At 38.1% G+C, this 20,335-nt stretch overlaps 1 protein-coding gene across 4 annotated transcripts in view; it reads left to right on the top strand.

Moving 5' to 3' along the window:
* LOC133519171 (voltage-dependent calcium channel subunit alpha-2/delta-3) overlaps positions 1 to 20,335 on the top strand; it is a 112,090-nt gene that overhangs the window by 17,731 nt on the left and 74,024 nt on the right. For all 4 annotated transcript variants that reach the window (XM_061853132.1, XM_061853134.1, XM_061853133.1 and 1 more), the window contains exon 2: positions 10,648 to 10,729. In XM_061853132.1, coding sequence (XP_061709116.1) covers positions 10,648 to 10,729 — 82 coding nt within the window. The remainder of the gene's footprint in view (positions 1 to 10,647; positions 10,730 to 20,335) is intronic.

Below are 20,335 nucleotides of genomic sequence, written 5' to 3'. Positions count from 1 at the left end.
TGGCATCCTATTAGTCAGCGAACACGTCAGCTAATATGTAGAGTCAAACTCGTGGTAAAGCTACAGTTGCACTACATCAAATTGGTAGTTTTCGGGAGGAAATGCTTGAGTTGCTTAAGAATACAGTCAAATTACTATACATGTGCCTTTAAAAATTGAGGAGTTCCCTCAATTCCTCATGGATCCCATCATCAGATCAGAACCAAATTAAAATGGGACCAACTTGGAAATAACTCCTTTCAAACAAAAAAGTATTACTCAAATCGGACAACGGGTGTCGGAGTAATAGGTGAACGTACATAAAAAAAAAATAGCCACAACCGAATACAGAACCTCCTCCTTCTATGAAATTGAAGTCAGTTAATAATATTATGTTGACAATAATACCTATGCATGGATGGTTAAACGATTTTGCTTTATATAAATGCTAAATGGAGCGAAACGTAACTATAAGGAAATATAAACACGATGTTAAGTTTTCTATAACTTCCTTCTACTATTACATGATACGTAATCGTATTTATTTATTCGATTTTATTCACAAATAAGCTTACAGTCTAATAAACCAAGGCGCTTATAAGTAATGATATTATAATTATTGTACATGCTATGTCACACTTACACTATGAAAATTACATTTCAACCTTACAAAAACAAAAAGCAAATTCGATTATATAATATTAAGTATGTCAATAAAGTAAATAAATATGGATGATAATCAATTAAATTAAGTTAAATTCAAAAATTCATAAATGCCTTTAATAATTTGGTAAGAGGCATGATAAAAAATGTCAACGTCAGGTAATCGCATAGACATATCATTCAACAGAGCGATAGCTCTTGCAGAGGGAGCGTTTGTGGCCCAGCGCGTGCGCCTCGCCGGGCACGCGAACAGGCGCCGGCGCCGCCGCGACACCACCGCTCCGCCCTCCCCCGTATTAATCGCATATGTAGGTAGCATTCGAAACTTACAGGTGTATTCTGATTTTAATGACTGGTTATGAATTAGATCTGGATTATATATTATAGATCTGATCTGTCAGTGTCAAAAGTGACGTTTTTGATTGAAGCAATAGTTATAATTCATGACATGGATTTCCGGTTCGATCGCCATTATGAGGGTTGCGTCTCGTGATTAATCACCGTACACTGTCTTGTACTGACCGTACAATTTTAGTCGTATCTGTAGCTCATAATACCTTGATACTGGCGAATTTTCAAAGAAGAAGAAGATGAAGATAATAAAATCACCGTACACTGTCTTGTATTAACAGTACAAAGCTCCCAATACCTTGATACTGGCGAAATAGTCCCACTGGACTGAAGCCAAATTTTTAAAAAGAAGTGAAGTGAATTCATGACATGATTTAAACTTTCACGGTTTTTACACATTATTAAATTAAAGAAACGGGACTTAATCGCGTCGAGGACAGCGTTGTCTCCATGGGCTGTGGTCGTGGTCAACTTTAGCCAGTCTTCTCCGAGACCACAGGGACAACGCCGTCCTCGAAACGTCTGAGGTAAATTTAAAATTTAATACGTGATTAAGTCCCGATTCTAATTTAATAATTCATACTTGTTACATTTAGAATACTCGTGATACGAGTAGAAGGGAATTCCCGCTACGGCGTAGCATTAATAAGTAGTGTGGGTTGGATGTCGTTGGACCCGCAGATCTGTGTTATTGATTTAATAGTTACATGATATTTTGTACCAGTTTATCGCGCTCACATCTATGGCTAAGTACGGCCGAGATGCACTGAGAAGACTGAGAGTAATAACATATGAAATTGATAACTGATAACAGATTTTTTACAGCCGAATGCCGCTCATTAGCGAGAGCTTATTTCAAGACTTTTCCCAACGTTCTGGCGAGTTTACACAAACCCACAGGAATATAAATTATAATACCTTCCTTTTTTTTCACAGACAACTTCTTCAGGAATATTTGACGCTCCTCTTTACCTTATAAATATGTAGATGGTAGACTTCATTGTTTGTCAACTGTTAGATAATGATAGGGAATTTGAATTACAAATGACTACCTCAAATACTCGGTAATCACATGGACGTCGGCGATATGATATCCATTGTCATGAACACCTTTGCTATAAACTCTTTGTACGCCCCCGAACTAATGTTAATTATCCTAGTTATGTTTTGTAAGGGAAACATATAAAATACTACCCATACTTAATAATTAGCTACATTAAACATAGCGTCAAGTGTCTGTAAGTAGAAGCGTTGGTAGCCCAGCGGTAGGGCACGCGAATTTCAAACCCGATGGTAGCGGGTTGGAATTCAGGCTCATACCAATGAGGTTCTTGGGACCTATGTACAGTGAGTTGCATAATTGCATGGAGAAATTATGAATGAATACATTGATAAAGTTGCCACGCACTTTTGAGACTGATGGTATGAAAGAATATTTGATGACCAATCGCTTTTGAGTAAAGGAAAGCATCGTTGGGAAACCAGACTAATCCCAATAAGGCTAATTATCCATCTGGCTTTGAATGTCAGATGGCAGTCATTTTCTTAAAAAATAGGGCTATTACCATTTTTTGGGGATTGGGATGCAAAGATCTGCGAAATGGGATTCAAAATGTTTGTTGTATGTTATTTTTTATTTTGTATCTTTGGTAGTTGGGGCAATAAATATTTTTTATCTTTATCTTTATCTTTATCTTTAAAAATGGGAGGGAAGGAGAAGGAACTTGACATGTTGTTTCCACTTATATTTAACTGACATAGTTAAATGCATGCATGCCAAGTTTCATACTTTCGCCCGGTTAGGGTAGAGGACCTACCGTGGAACATATATATATAAATATCGTCTATCTCTCTATCGCTTTTGCATATTGAAGCGATAGAGAGGCAGATATATAATTTTTGATTTGAGCATTACTTTGAGCTTAGAAACCGGAATTCGAAATGTATCTTGTTTGTATTAGCTAATTAATAACAAAAAAATTAAAAAGTGCAAGAGTCGGTTGTACCAAATCATCCATCATCGTTAAAGCATTCGCAAAATTTTATTGGATGGGAATTTTTATACTTAGATGCTGAGTGACGATGATCAGTCCGCTAAAATGGTGGTTGGGCAACTCGCCCTAAGCGTCGGTGGTCCGTCGTGCCTGTTTAACTTTTCCACCACAATATCTGTATCTAGTTGAAGAATCTTCAGGTTTTTTTTTTTTTTATGGAGGATAGGCAGGCGTTTGACGACGATCACACCTGATGGTAAGTGATGATGCGGTCTACGGTGGAACACGCTTACCTATGAGATACCTATTTACTCTAGCCTTGAAGAGATTCAGATTGTACTCATACGGAAACACAGACTCGGGCAGGGCATTCCACTCCTTGGCAGTTCGCATAAGGAATGTTGAAGCGAAACTCTTCGTGCGTATTTGTGGAATACCTACCATGAAGCGATGCCGAAGTGCCGATTGTCTGGTAGTCCGATGGTGAAATGGGGACGGAGGAATAAGGTTGTGCAATTCCTCAGCACACTCTCCGAAATGTATCCTATAAAAGATCGTTAGGCTGGCAACCTTGCGACGATGCTCCAGACTTTGAAGTCGAGCATTCGTCAAATCGTCGTCATTAATAATTCTCTTGGCTCTCCTCTCGACTGACTCGAGCGCCTCAAGCTGGTATTTGGCTGAACCATCCCACAGATGTGAACAGTATTCCACACACGATCGGACTTGTGCTTGGTAAAGGTCGAGCAGCTGCCTAGGTGTAAAATACTGCCTCACCTTGTTGAGGATGCCCTGCTTTTTTGCTGCTAACTGTGCTTTCGACTCGATGTGCGGGCCGAAGTTGAGTTTCGAAGTTAGCGAGATTCCGAGAAGCTCAAGATGGTCGGTTATCGGAAGGGATACATTTCGGAAAGTAGGAGTCAGATGGAATGGACTCCGTTTAGCGGAGATAAGACACGCCTGGGTCTTACTAGCATTGAACGAGACCAAATTGGCTTCACCCCAATCGGACACTGCCTTCAGTGACACGTTCATGCGTTCGACCATAGCCTCTCTGAGTGACTGTATTTGGGCTCCACTAGCTCGTGAATTGGGTATGTAGCTTTCAACAACCGTAGTGTCATCTGCATATCCGAACGTACCTGGTTTCAGCAGGTCGTTTATGTGGAGCAGGAAAAGGGTCGCTGAAAGCACGGACCCTTGAGGGACTCCGGCATTGATTGCCAATTGATCGGACGAGCAGCCATTAATGACAACCCGAATCGATCGATCCCTCAGAAAGTCTGATACCCAGTCACAAAGACTAGGGGGTAGACCGAAGGACGGTAGCTTGCTAATAAGGTCCTCGTGCCAGACCCTGTCGAAAGCCTTCGATATATCTAGAGAGACAGCTAAAGCCTCTCCATTCTTCTCGATGGCCTCACTCCAGATGTGCGTGGTATACGCTAAAAGATCTCCGGTAGACCGGCCTCGGCGGAACCCGTACTGCCGGTCACTGAGCAGGTCGTTCGCTTCTAGGTATGCCAGGAGTCGATTATTAAGTACACGTTCCATACTCTTACAGAGTATGGAAGTGACCGAAATCGGTCTATAGTTGGCAGGGTCAGCCCGGCTACCTTTTTTCGGTACTGGTTGCACATTAGCAAGCTTCCAAGATTTCGGAACCTGACCGGTAGCCATTGAGAGACGGAAGAGGCGCGTCAATATGGGACATAGCTCAGGTGCACAGGTTTTAAGTACTATGGCTGAAATACCGTCAGGACCACTTGCTTTGTGTAGCTGAACAATTCGACTTGCCTCGATCCAGCCATAACAGTCTTAGAAGTCGTTCTCTTAAAGTGTTTCCATTTAGACGGGGCTCAGCGCCAGCCGCTTGCGCGCACCTGCCGTCCACCGGAAACATTTTAAATTATTTTAAAGCCGAACTCCTGGCGATGACGGACGAACTCTCACGAACAATGCCCGCGAAACATTCCGTGATTGCTAATGAGGACATTGTGGAACCACTTGAAATTTCAAATAAGGAATTCTTAAAGGAGGAACTTCTGAAAATTTAGTCATTGCGTGCTGTTATAAGATTTTTATTGTGTTGTTCGTCGTTCTGAATTTAAAAGAATACGAAGCTTGTTAATTAAACACAGATTAGTTACTAGGTACATGTCTAGATAGGCTAACCAAGTTTTAGCAGTGTTAAATACCATTATTACCGAAATACGTGTCCTTGACAACGAGATTGTATTTACAATCGCCATCAGAGATATCGGAGCAGCCAAGGTGTTCAGAAACATACCTGTATTGTCAAGGCGTAAGAGTGCGTGTTCAGATATTATTGAGCACATCCGCCTCTCCGATATAGGTATCTGATTTTGGCCAATGTACAATATTTTCTACTGTGATGTTACCCGCCTAGCGGGTCATTAACAGTGAATGTACAATAATTTGACACATTCACTGCCAATGACCCGCTAGGCGGGTTCTCTGTTCATAGGCGCTTGTCGCTACATACGGTCATTCCCATGTTATCGGATAAAATAAGCCTCCGCTTATACTAAAGAAAAAATTAGCGCTTTACTAAATGACGATATTGCATGCTAAGTTTAATATGTTCAAAATGGACTATTGGTACCCATCAATATTATTGTATATCATATTAAGAGCGCACTAGATGTTGAAAAAAAAAAACACAAATACACTCAAACTAAAACAATTTTTCGGTATTTATTAGCAAAGGTATTAGATTGGAATTATACTGGTCCACGGAAGGGCGCTTCTATTAACAAGTACCTAACCTAATTAGTACGGTCAAATTAACTCAAATTTCACTAAAGTCAGGAACTAATTCTAAGGACTAATAAAATCACTACGGATTGTTTTGTATGGGCTAAAAATCGAACTTTATACAATCGTTACTAAATTCACCCCCCCGGAAAGGGGTGAAATCGGCTGAAAATAATGTAATGGTTATAACTAAGAAGAGAAAAAAGGTGTACTCGGTGTAATTTGGGGTACGTTTTACAACACTTATATCTAAATTCGCACGTGTTATTTATGTTAATTTAAGCTACGGAACAGGCAAAAAAAAAACAACATTAAAAAAAGTCTATTTTGGCCATTGCGGGTCTGGGGAAAGTAATGTACTCGGTGCAAATTGAGTAAATAATTAGAAAAAATATCTAAATCCAATGTCAAATTCGCACCATGGTGCGACACCCGGAAAGTAGTTTTTCATGTTTTACTGTCGTTGTACTTCGGGGGAAATTTTAATACTATTGGAAATTGATGCAATCATATTCATTTGATTTTGTTTACATTCGCACCCCATAAAAAAATTGGCATTTTTATACGGAACATGCAGTTTTGTAATCAAGTACCAAAAACGTAGAGCAATAAATACACAGAAGCGACAAGCGCGTGATTAGTGGCAACTTGGCAAGAGAAGGAACGCGCGTAGATGCACCGACGAAGCACGGCTCTTGAGGCACGAGTAGTGGCATGTACTGCAACAATAGTAGGGTTTCTGAGTATGCAGACAGACAGTCAACAAATTAAATACAGGTACGCTCAATGTTTGTTAAATTCGAAAAATCGCGTTTTTCCATATACTTACGAAAACGTTAGACTACTTAGTTCACTCAATATTGTTTAAAACAATAGTTCCGTTTTAATGCCAGAAGAAAGATTTGTGCTCGTTGCCCGTCAAAAGTGTCAAACAAACTGTCTCGGAACAATCGCTGCGCGTAGGGTTTGAGATCCGGATATCCGAAATATCCGGATATCGGGTCATAAGATCCGGATATTACGGATCCGTTAAATATGGTTATTGACCTATAACCGGAACAATTTTCTAATGAAATTTATGAATAATTTCATACCATTTTGTCATTTAAATATAGTATTTTCATATATTTAATCAATTCAAATACTAACAGCACATCAATTTTGATAGGTACATCATGTCACGCAGTAACTTTATACAATGAATGCGAATGTTGCTTAATGCAATGCAAACATTAGATCATTGGATATCTTGATGACTTGGGGCTATAGGCTCAAAACAAAAGCAACCTGAAGGCCAAGGCTAGGATAGTAGAGTAGGAAGGAGAGAAAATTGGTCTGATAATCAACCACTAGAATATCTCCAAATGAATAGGGCTAAGATGGTCGGCTCTTTATCATTTGTCATGAAGGGCATAGTGACAAGTAATAAAAATAGAACCATGCTGCCACCGCAGATCGAAAAGAAAAGACCTACCTAAAGTAATCGGGAAGAGGAGATAGATGTTCGAATCCAAAATGCCCTAAGATGCTCAGCAGCGCTTCGCCGAGTTCTAGTGTCCAAGCTGATCAGTAGACTGTCCATAATTCAAGTCTATAAGACAATAATTAGATTTTGATGAATTAGTTTTTAGGGTTTAGTTTAGGTTAAGTTTAATTTATAATGAATGTATTCCCTAGTTTTTAAGTATTTTGAATGATTGTAATTTTTTTATTTTTTTATTATATCTAATAATCATTATTTATTTATTACAAATATCGAATCTATGAAATAATAAATACTTTATTTTTTTGATGAATAACATCGGTAAGTATTACACTTGGACTCTGAATCAGAAAAAAAAGAACAAGTTCTTAGTGAAGAAGACGAAATTCTGGCGGAATATTCTGGGACCTATCAGAGATGAAGATAGAGAAGATGAAAGCGTAGGAAAAATAGGGAGCTAGAGTAGCCTTAAAACGCCCTCGGAGTATCCAACTAGCGTGGAGTTATGAGAGCATAGTTAGTATTTCATGACGAATGAACACGAGGTGAGGCATTGGATGTATTTCCAACTATGCACCAGCTAATCCAGATATAAACCCTCCTTATTAAGTACGGTTTTAGAGATAACATTATGTTAGCTATTATAGTAATCAAGTAATCATTTAAAATTAGTTGGGGTGATATCATTGTATTAAAACATAGTTAAAAACCTTATTTCTGTGTTATCTAAATCAGTTTATTCGGATATTTATTTTGGTGGATATTCGAATAATTAGAATATCACAATATTCTAATTGCAAACCCTACATATAACTTCCCAGTAGGGACACAAATAGGTAATGTAAATACTGCGAGGAGGATCTTGTTTAGGAAAAACCAGAGCGATCGAGTATATTCCTTCAACAGGATGCTCTCCTACAGCATATAAAAAGGGCTTAACAGACCCACATTGGGACCAATTTACCTGAATAGCGACCCACAAATGCTAGATTCTTGCAACTAGGCTTGGCGAAAGAAAAATGATGGACCAGCGTACACCTCTGCAAGGAGCTATTGTCTAGCAAGTGCAAAGAACGCTGTACAGTGGGGGAGTAAAACACGGATTTAAATACACTATGCTTTGCGTATGCGAAGGTGCATGCTCTGGGACAAAATAATACGTAAAAAAAATTTTTTTTGTTTAATTAGTGTGTAACTTTAATTAGCTAGATCCGGAGTAAATTACAATAAAACGATCTCAGTATTCTTAATTTTGATAATAATACTTTTATCGAAAATAATTATTTTAAGTTACCTTTACTTAAACATCATTTGCCTTGCAAATTGTATTGAAACAGCCATCCGACTCTTGGTGGTGTCATCCGGTATGGAACAAAAATAGTGTAATTAGCTTGTTTATAAACCGATTTTCAAAATTTTAATGGAATTTTATAGCTTATTAATGTAGCATTCATATCTTGATACAACGTCTTCCTGTAAAGTTACTAGTAAAGTTGATGAAAACAAAAAACGGATTTTTTTTCGGGAAAATTTAAATAAAACTTAAAATTTCTCGCAAACTATGGTATTTACAAGGTCAAATGTATAAACGATATTGTAGCGCATTTAATTTTGCTTTTTATGACACCCCACACAAGCTTACATGTGATATAATTGCTGTGGTATACGCAATATTCTGAACACGGCACCGGCCATTTTGATGACGTCATAACTGGTGACTTAACCACGTTAGAAACTGTCTCCCGATGGTTTTTTAGTCAGAATAACATGCTTAACAACATACTAAAATATGATGCTGGTTTCATCAAAGGCACCTTTTGGGCCCTATATGACCATAAGGGAAGCGACTTCATACCTACTCGTATAACATTTTTTTATACAATCAAACACATTTGAATAAGTAGTCGATAAAGCAGTCAAACACCGATAGATTATTAATATGTTGTAACATGACATCACTATTTTTGATCTCACATAGACAATTTACGCACAAACTTGCATTTCATTTTTGGTCGCACTTTTGAAGTTTGACAGTCGTTCTTGATATCCTATTTCTATGTATCCGGATCCGAAAAATTGTCGGATATTGCAAACCCTAGCTGCGCGCTGCGCTATCTCCCCACCCCGCGCGCCCCGCGCCGCGTGCTGCCAACCACCTTCGCTTGCAGTTCGTTGCGATTAATTCTATTTACTTTTTGACAAACTTCCGGTAAAAAAAAAACTATTTTTTATTTAGTGCAAATGTAGTGTCTTTAGATAAGTACCGTTTTTAAAAATTTCACGTCTCTCTTAATTTCCCCCGAAGCACAATGTACAAAATAATGAAAAATACATGTTCCGTAATTTGCCCAGGCGTGCAAAGTTAACTGAATGTTTATAATGCTTTAAAAAGCTTAACTTGAGATTGCACCAACCGACTGACTTATCCTCGAACCGCAATCGAAAAAAAAAATTTTTTTAGGGTATCATACATTGCACATCTTTTTAATTAAGATATACTATGCACCAAGGTGTTCTCTATACACTACTTAGCTTGAAACTAATAGCTTTTAATTTACTCCAAAATTACGGCACTTTATAGTTTATACCTAAAATTTAACGGTCTTCCGTACATAATAGAAACGGTGCAACTCGGGGGAAACAATCTAGTTGCGCCATCTAACAAATCCAAAAAAAGCACGACTACACGACTTACTTCCATACTTTTTCTTAACTTGACTATACTATTAAGTTTCTCGTTCACATAATTAATCATATCATATTTAAATGACTACTATTTGCAATTTTTTATACCTTCATTTGCATTGAAATTTCGTCAACTTTATCAATTTTGTACGCCTACTGACGATGAGCTGATAACTGATGATGAGCTATCTTCGAGAGGATTCGAGAGCTTCTATAAGCTTAAGACCTGTACGAATATTAACACATGTTGCATAATAATATAATAAAATTCATAAAGGGTCGAACAAGATACTTTAAATTAATAAAAACATTTTGAATCGCACGACCCCAGCCTATTATTTGAAACGTTAATTAAATCTGGACTCATCCTATCACAATGATGGCTGATGGCTATACATTTATATTTGTCAGGCGTACTTCAGAACGTTTAGATGAAATAAGGGGTGCCCACCGAACCGGAAAAAATGCTTAACCTGCTTCCCCCAATCACATTTACTTCCCCGTGACAGAATTATGAGAAATGTTTAAAAAGATTCCTTTAGGGCCTTCGTATCGCTTCCTCACATCCTTTGCCCGTTATATGGATAATTGATATCGCATTTCAAAGCTTCAGGAGGGTTGACTTTTTGCAATAAAACACCTTTATCGGTGAAGCTTAATGTCAGAATTGTATCAGATTTCCCATTTAATAATAGCGTTCATTTCTTGTTTCAGAGTCAAAAACTGGGCGTTGAAATTCGGCGTGGATTTATGGGAATTCGGAAGGCACTTTACCAAAATGAATCAAATACAAAACGTAAGTATTTATACCAACCGCTACTACGTTCAGTGTATAATATTTTCTTAATTACACACTTTTGAAGGTCAAATTCAGATTAAGCCTAGAGTGATTCTCTGGCACGGGGGAAGGAAGGATCTCCAGTCGTCAGACCGTAGTCAAGCGCTACGTTCCACTCCGGCCTCCCAGTACGGCGCAGCGACCAACACACAGGCTTTTCTTCACTGGCCTCAAGACAGGCTTCCCAGTAGGAACGGCGGGGCGAACCCCGAAGGTCCTCTATAAACCAGCGGGCGGCTAGCGAACGATCGTTTCACCGGGTTTCCCTGGCCAGTGACCCCCGTGCCAAGGAAGCACGCTTGAAGCAGCAGTGCAAGGTAACAGGCCTCTGCAGACCAAGAGCTGTCGGGAATGATTTAATCGGGAAGGGGAAGCGCGATTTAAATACTTACTAATTGTTGTTTGTGACAGGTACCTAATCGATCATCATGCTATTGTTTATTTAGTCACCTGCAATAATTTACGGTAAAAGAAAAAAAATTGCGATTACGGGTTGGTCCCATAGTAAAATTTGCTCAATATGACCTATTTATTATATTCAACCTGTATATTATTGAAGGTGACGAAATAAACAGCCTGTATTTTACAAGATTTTATTTAGTCTCACGTGTCCCGTTTCCTTTGTGTCTGTAGAGATGCCTTTAAGCCGATAGCTTGATTTAGATAGGATGACAACAGTTGAATAAATATTGTTTTCTGTTCATTGTGAATTAAGCATGCCAGTGTCCAGTAGAATTGACACATGAGAACATCATGTTCTCGCTTTATTATATTGTTTAATTTAGTTTTAGTTTTGGACACTTGGAGACCTTATACTTCTCTAAATTTTAATATTGTATTTAATTTGATTGTGTATACCTATATTTTTAATGATTCTGACACTTAGAGACCTTTACATCTCTAAGTAAATTTAAGCTAGTACTTTTGTGTAGCTATGCCGTCTTTTATATAACATACAAGCACAAAATGTTGTGTCTCACAGCTACATGTTATTACTATTTAAATATGAATATACCCTGTTAGCTTGAACATGTCATGCTCGCTTAAAAGTCTTTGCTTGCGGTGGCGTCGTTGATCGGGTCGCCACTTTCTCGAATGAAAGTTGAGGGAGGCGATGGCTGAGCTACGCGTCATACTCGTGAACGGGTACTGTTTGTGGAAACTGATCTGTTTAAGATAACTTTATTTATAACGTTATTTTTGAATATAATTACAGTGAGACGCCTCATTCGGTTCTCGTATATTTCTTTTATCCTAATGAATGTTTTAATTATACGTTTTAATTTTGACTCTTAGAGACTCTATACATCTCTAAGGATTATTTGATAAAAGTCATTTAGTTCTGACATTTAGAGATATTTACACCTCTAAATAATTTTAATTTTAGATTTTTTTTTGTATCTGTTTGTTTTTTATTATTATGTCTGTCTTTCACAAATTTTCGGGACCATGGGGTCCCGGACATTTGGAAGGCGTGCGTGGGGCCGAAGCCAACACGTAGAGACCCCTTGTAATAAGACAATTTACTCTAAATGTTACGTGACACCAACCGACGATTATCCCTGGTCACACTATAGCAGTGCACCCAAGGACAAGCCCCGGTTAGTGTAGGACTATTGTAAAAAAGGGTACCAAAATAAACCGGGCTATTGAGTTGAATTGCAAGTGGATTGGTAACCGGGACTATGGAGAATACTATGGCACCTGCCCTGATCATATGTTTTTAAAAACACGACAAAATGGGCAGGTGGTGACTTGCCAACTCACAATATGGGTCCCCGAAAACGGCCGCTCGCACAGAGCGACAAGGGGACAACATTGCGTGAGCGGCTCAGGGTGTGGAGAGGTGTACGCCGCTTTCTAGTTTCTACCCAGTGGCTGTAAGCAGCCACTGTGCCAACTCGCGTCTTATGCAAATTTCACTTCCACCCTGCGAGCATATAGCTCTGACACCCCACTCTGGACGGCCGGTGAAGGCAAGCCAGAGGCGAGAGTCCTGCGGCCCCTGCTCAGTGTTCACCCCAGCCGGCCAATCAAGGCAAGCCGGAGAGAGGGGCCTGTCCGACTCTCGGGGGCATGGGACCCAAGGGACGTCACTTCCCATTCAGCTCGCCACAAGCTGCCCTGGGGGCGATTATTATTATTATTATTTTAGTTATTTTTTGTAATTCGACATTTAGAGACTTTATACATCTCTAAGTAATAATAATAATTACCTTATTTTTTCTTTAAACAATAATACTTTTAAGTAGTTTACATTAACATTTTCAATGAATAGTATTTTATAATTGTTGATATGCTTGTTTTTGCTTGTATGTAAATTCCATGTTGACGTGTAAAAGTGCCCTGTGGCCTATTTGCTGAATAAATGTTAAAGTTGAAGTTGAAATTAAATCTTGCAAGCTAAATTAGAGCCATTTCCAACTGTTGGATTGAGCTTTTAAGTTTTGTCGTTTGGTATAACTAGAGACAATATAGGTATTTATTGTTTTTCAAAGTAATCACCGTGATATAGAATGTTACACTTTTTCATTCGAGCGAACCAGTTTTCAAAACACTTAAGTCCGAAGTCGGGGTCTTCAAAATGGCCGTTTTGCATGCCTCAACCGCTTCTTCAGGCGTTCGATACCGTTGAACACGAAGTCGTTGCTTCATTTCATTTCATTTCATTTATTTGCCTTAAATTGTATGTTTACATAAGATGGTAAATTTTTATAACATGTTGTTTGGTCTCAATACAATTTTACCAGATCGGTGTAGCATAATTTAAAATAAATAATTTATAATAATAAACTACCTAGCATGCAATTCATTTTATCTTACATTTAATTTCATAAAGTACTCGTTAAGGCTATACGGACACAGCTCAATAAGATATTTCTTTAGACTAGGTAAGAATTTAGAAGGCGAAAGAGACTTAATTTCGGTCGGTAAGGCGTTGTAAATTTTTGCCGCAACGTGCCTATGGCATCTCAAAATATGTGCTTGATTTTTGGAAAAGTGAAGAAGTCATTGGGGCTTAAGTCTGGACTGTACGGCGGGTGTTTCAGATTTTCGTCGTTTTGCTCTTTTAAAAACTCAATTGTTTGCCTAGCGGTGTGCGAGCTCGCATTATCGTGGTGCAGTACTATACGACGTCTGGGGTTGTTTTTCCAGAACTCGCTGATAACTTGTGGTAAAAAAACATTGGTAAGCCAGTCAGCATTGACCGTTTTTCGATCCTCTAGCACGGTGGTGGCAACGTGGCCACTTTTCGCTACAAACGTGGCGACCATTTTTTTTTAAGTGCTCCGTGAGCGTCTTACTTTGGTCGGCTTTGGCTCATCTTGAAACACCCAAACAGTCAACTGCTGTTTATAATCCGGATCGTAGGCATATATCCAAGAGTCGTCACCTCTGATAATATCGTAAAAGTGTTTAGAGTGTCCTCGGTTGAATTTTCGTAGACTTTTGCAACACCATCTAACGTGAGCCGTTTTTTGGTCCATCGTGATCAATTTTTTTGCATAATTTGCCCAATGAAGCTTCTATCTCACGGTATATCGCATGGCGATCTTCGACGATCAGTTACCGTACAGCATCAATGTTCTCCTGAGTTCGAATTGTTCGATTGGTATTTGCACGCCATTATCTAATTTGTATTGTATTTGATTAGATATTTATTGAGCAAGAATATGATTACTAATGTAGGAATATGTGATCAGTAGAAAACATAAGTTAGAACTTGTTTCAATAATATCCACTTTAAGCAATAGTTAGTTTTAGTTGACACCAATGCTCCTGTGAAAACCAGTATTGACTAAAGAAATATAGTTACGAGGGTTGGTCTGAAATTTGTTAGCTGCTCCGGTTTCACTAATGCAATTTGAATATGATCAATAAATACAATTTGTATGCTGCTCACAACAAGAGGCGCATTGGAATATTAAAAATATATTTTTTATTTGACACTTATCTCAGTGAATCTAGCTGAACTTTTACATAGTTCTTCTTCTTTTAAAATATGGCTTCCATCAAATCTATGATGATTTTGCCAATGTCAAGTTTCGTTGTAAGTTTTAAGTGTTCTCGTAGAGCATGACGTTGTTCGGTAGTTGCTTTTAGTAAAGAGATAGCTGGACTTTACTAAAAGCCACGATGGATTGCCGGATGTTGATTAAAACATGGTTTCGCGTTTCAAGATTAGTTTTTCATTGACTGCACACTTCCACGATAGTTCACTGCATAATAAGCTATCAATACTATACTTTGAACACCATAAATGAGCAAAACACAAAAAAATATTCTCGAGACGTCTTCGCCATCTTGAATCTCAACGACAACCCTTTTACATAGTTATATTCGTGCAAGCGTTTGAAGGCAACTCGAAATAATCAGACAAGATCGTACTTTCAAAATTGGAATGCGCCTACAGTTTTCGCCGTGGCCGCGAACAAAGCGCGATGTGCCGCACAGCCCGGCGCAAGTAGGTCGGCCCGTTGTGCCGGCGCGTCCGACCGGACCGTACAGACACAGGGCCAGTTGGGAAATTCTGGTCGTGAAGTGTAGGAAATGGCCGAGCAAGCTTTTTCGCAGTGTGAACTGTGGAATACTGCTTCTTATGGAAGAGACACAAAAAAACTATCAGGAATCGAGAACAACGATAAATATTTCAAAATATTTATTTGAATGTTGGGCCTTAAGCTCTCTTTCACAAGTCCTTTTATAAGCGTTTTATGCTTAAATATGAATATGACAACTTTAACTTTTGGGATAACTTCGGTTTTTTTATGGGGCACTCGTACCTACTATACTACTACTACTACTACTCGTACTAGGTATTGTACACGTGATGTGAAGTGTCATTAGCTAGCTACCAGCAACAATATAAAGCAGCCTTGCACCTTCAGTCGTTTTCGGCTTTACATTTAAATGTAACTTTGCGTGTTCGAATCGTCGCTGCCGTCGGAACACGGTTACAATAATTAATTGAACACCGAAAGTCGGCGATTAATCGCACCGAAATCAAATCATCATCAGTGTCACACAAAATTTATAACGTAAATTTTCAAGACGTAAAAGTTCAGTAACACATAAAGGGGGCAATAAAGGCGCGAGTTCCGTCTTGCGCCGCAACTAATGTGAGCCCACAAAGAGGCTCCTAGTGATGGGCAATTTGTAAAACATTTCATATATTTCCTTACCTGGGAAATACATATTTCAAAAGAAAGTTGTGGTTAAGGTAACAGAAACGTCTTTGAGTAATCGGTGAACATACATAAAAAAAAAAAAAAAAAAATATTCCGACGAATTGAGAACCTCCTCCTTTTTTTGAAGTCGGTTAAAAATTAATTTACATTTAAATGTAATTCATTCTAAATGTTCACAAATTTACCAACTAGAGCAGTGATTCCTAACCTGGGGGTAATTACCCCCGTGGGGGTAAAACTGGTATTTCACGGGGGTAATAAGCTTAATTAAAAATAACAAAGAAGAAGAATAAAGACTATTGATGATTATTGGGAGGAGGTGTAAAATCAGGATCCCTATTTAGTCTTAGGGGTGACAGGACTGAAAAGGTTAGGAACCACTAAACTAGAGGCACAATCAGTAGCGGAAGTGTCATATGAAATGAAGCGAAAAAAGCTGTGTTGGATTTCATTAATATTTAATTGAGAGCTTAATATATGCGATCTAAACAGCATTAGAACTTTCAGAACGACTTCTTGTTATGCGCCAATTCACTTCTTAGTTTGTTATCGAGTTGCACCTAGTTACATCTCTTCCATCAATATATCCAACCTAAAGTAAAAATGCACCACTAAATAACAAAACATTAACTAAATTATCTCGTTTACTAGATGGAATTTATGTATAAATTTCGCTTTAGAAACTTACAAGTTGCTCATCACTAGTAGTGACAAAGTTGGGCACGTCAAACCTCCCGTCATTCTCTTTTATTAACTTAACTCCCGTCGCGTAAACAATAATAGGGGTTGATGCTGTGGAAACCCATGGGGGATTTCAAGTTATTATCCTAATTCAATTGCTCTTGCAATCTCTTAAATGTCTGTAATTTATTCTATGATTTATCGCTTTGGGTTACCACCTTATGAGAAAATTCAGAGCCGTTTATTCAATAAGTAGATCACGTTCAGGTGGTCCTGGAGACCAATTCTGAAACAAACTTTAATGTCAAAGTGATTTTGATATTGGTGTAGTATAATTAGTAAGATTTTACAAAATAAAATTCAATATTGCTTCGGTGATAAAGAATCTGAATAATTAAACAAGTTCCAATGAAGAATCTTTGGCGATGTGTCTTTGTAGCACTGCTACGACATAGACAATGGCTCGTAGCACGTGAGAAAGAGGTCGTTTTGAATACAGGAGGCCGATTTGAACTTAAAAAATTTACATCATTCGACTGGAGGGATCTTTCCATGTGCAGAGTCTAATATCACAAACACAACAACAGTTGTTTACAGCCATGAAACTCACAACGGCAACGTCATTTTTACCTGTGTGTATGTTTCATTCCATTTCTCGCACCTCTCCCCATATTTCGATCCTACTCGTACCTACTCGTATGCGTATACCGGGTTGTCCGGTAATTAATGGACAACCTCCTCAGACCTATAATTCCATTTTCTGGACCAGTCTAAGGTGTCTGTCAGTGGTTAGAATGATGTCCATTAATTACCCACGCGGTATATTCGTGTAAGCCAATGACAGATTTTAAACGTACGAAAGCTGCTACGGAGTTTAGCGCATTTCAGTTTTAGAAATATAGTCTTGATTTCGTACGTATGTATATATTATTTATTTGATTACATTAAATATTGCACTTATGTGTTGGTGCGATGCGAGCGAGATGCACTGGTACATATTGTCGCATGTCCAGAATTTTAAGGTACACAACGTAAAACACTGAACAGTTTCTTTAATGAAATTCTTATCCACAGTAGATGTAAGTGTGTAATACAAAAACGCGTAATAAAATATAGAGTGCATAATATAACCTAGCAGTGACAGCTTGTCAGTTTGACAAGGGAGTTTAAAATGGAATATGCCTAGCCATGCCACCAATGCCAAAAAGTGCGAGTCACAGTTTATTTTTTGTAGCTCGACGCGAATGGCTTTTAATATTACCAAACCGAGCCACGCAAAGCTATGTTTATAATAAAGTCACGATGAACGTTTTTAATATCATGTTTGAATTCGCAGTAACTCTTAAAATGAAAATTGCATTAATAGAGAACGAATATAGAAAACATACGCATAATTTATTAACTATATAATTTAGCAACCGGAACTGTCGCACTATAATGGAAGAGTGAAAGAGAGACACAAAGCGTTTCACACAAAGATTTAGTGAAGAGATACGTTTAACTGTTATTTTGTCTCAGGTAGCCGTCGTAGTAGCTTATTATTCTGTACCGCACACACAATAACAATAGTGTCTATTTTTTTATTTCTATAACTAGATGAACCTAACGCCATTTTAAATTTAAAACTTATCTCATATCCACACTAGTATTAGTATTACCTGTGTGTGTGTGTGTGATTTCCGTCATTCATCATTTGTTCTATAAGCCTCTCACTGTTTTTTGTTGCCTGAATCCAATATGTCATTAGTGCGTACGAGCATATATGTACGTTCAGAGTTTGTTCGTATTTCTTTACATAGACAACATTATCTTAATATCTTCCCTTAGTATTAATATAGAGAAAGTAAATAAGTCATCGTTCTAGGAATAAAATACATTCAATCACGGAAACATTGTTGATATATTCCGTTATTTATATTAGTTATAAAACAATCAAAATTCTGCGGGAGATCGTGTGCCCTAAAGTAATATAATGTTTCGCGGAGAAACTTTCGCATCAGAACTTATTCAATATTAGCGCGCCGCCCACTACCCACTACCGATACCGCGGAGCACATTCAAGATCCTGAAATGTGATCTCAATATTAAGACTGAATAACGCCTGATATGTAGGTAACACGGTTCTAGCTCGCTGTGTGTCACGAGCGGGCATACACCGGTTTATTGTGTTATAGTTTACAGTATCTCTATCAGATATATCGGAGCGGCCGACTTGCTCACAAATGCGTTAGAGTGCGTGTTCAGATATTTTTAAGCATATTGGCCGCTTTGATATATCGGATGGTGACTGTACGTGTACAGTATTATGTTAGGTACCCTACTTATTTTAAGCTAAGGGAATGTAACCTAAGCGATTGTTAGTCACAGAGATCGGATTATTAGAGTCAATACCCGCTGTAATGTGAATATGACTCAACCAAAAACTGGACACTAACAGATCAGTATCATATCGGTAACATATCGAATAACTAAAACTCGAATTGGCCTTGTTGACAGAAGTCGCCGAGAATTCGATCTCTCACTGTCGCGACAACCATGACATGATTTTATCAACAGTTTATATAGGTACTTAAACCTTTTATTAATATTAATTACCCATCACGAAACGATGATGGTGTTCCGAACATTTGGGAGGCGTGCGCGGAGCCGAAGCCAATATGTAGAGGACCGCTGGACTTAATGAGATGTACAACACCGAGCGGATGCTGCCCTTGCTCGTGTCATGGGACACACGCAAAGGCAGCACCCGCCAGAATGTTAAGACTATTGGAAGTTGATGGAAACTAAAATGAACTGGGCTATTGGTTGAAAGCGATGGACTAAATACTGGGCTATGGGATGTAAAACCGGACGCCTGCCTAATAAAACGGTATGCAATTAAGGTTCAAATTTATAACAGTTTTTTCGAAATCCAATCAGCCACACGGGCGGCAAAAACAACACAGCATTATTTTTGGAGCTGACAATTTTTTTTTATCTCCGAATGCCCATTTGATGAATTTGAAGATGATTTGACGAATTTGATGTGAAGGATGGTAAAATTAGTTTTTAAACGGCTTGCTCCCGTTCACTTATGAATACGTTTTTAGTAGTAGCGGAAGTAATCATTGCATTAAAGAAACAATACCTTTATATTTTAATCCGAGACCGAAAAACTCATTTCATAAAATGCATACTATACCTATAGGTACACTTTGTATTTGTTTAGTTTGAGCTGATTACATCTAGCCTCGTACGTTATAATATTAGTAATAAATACTGACGTTCATTAATGTCAATTTGTTAATTGCATTTGTTTTTGCATTTAAAACAAACTCATATCGCTAGAGACTAGCTATAATGCAGTAAATATTTTGAGCTTACTTTTTATTTACTGATCGTAATACCATGTTATGAATTTGACCGGATTTGTTTTTATATGATCTGTTAGCTGTCAAAAGTGACATTTCTGGTTGAAGAAATGTCACTGTTGACAGCTTACAGATCATATCCAAAATAAATCCACATCAAATACTGTTATTGCAATCAGAATACGCCTCAAGTAAACGTTTTCTTCGTTTCATTAATGCTTACCTAATTGGTAACTATATTACTATTAATTGGTAAGCACAACTGCTCTTTAAACCGTTTTGAAATGCTATTGAAAGATTGTTAACTTTTAAGCAACTCGGTTTTAACAATTTAATAGTAGGTA

The sequence above is a fragment of the Cydia pomonella genome, chromosome 6 (assembly GCF_033807575.1).
Source record: "Cydia pomonella isolate Wapato2018A chromosome 6, ilCydPomo1, whole genome shotgun sequence".
NCBI lineage: Eukaryota > Metazoa > Arthropoda > Insecta > Lepidoptera > Tortricidae > Cydia > Cydia pomonella.
Note: the sequence above shows the minus strand (reverse complement) of the source record. Positions and strands in the feature narration are given on the sequence as shown.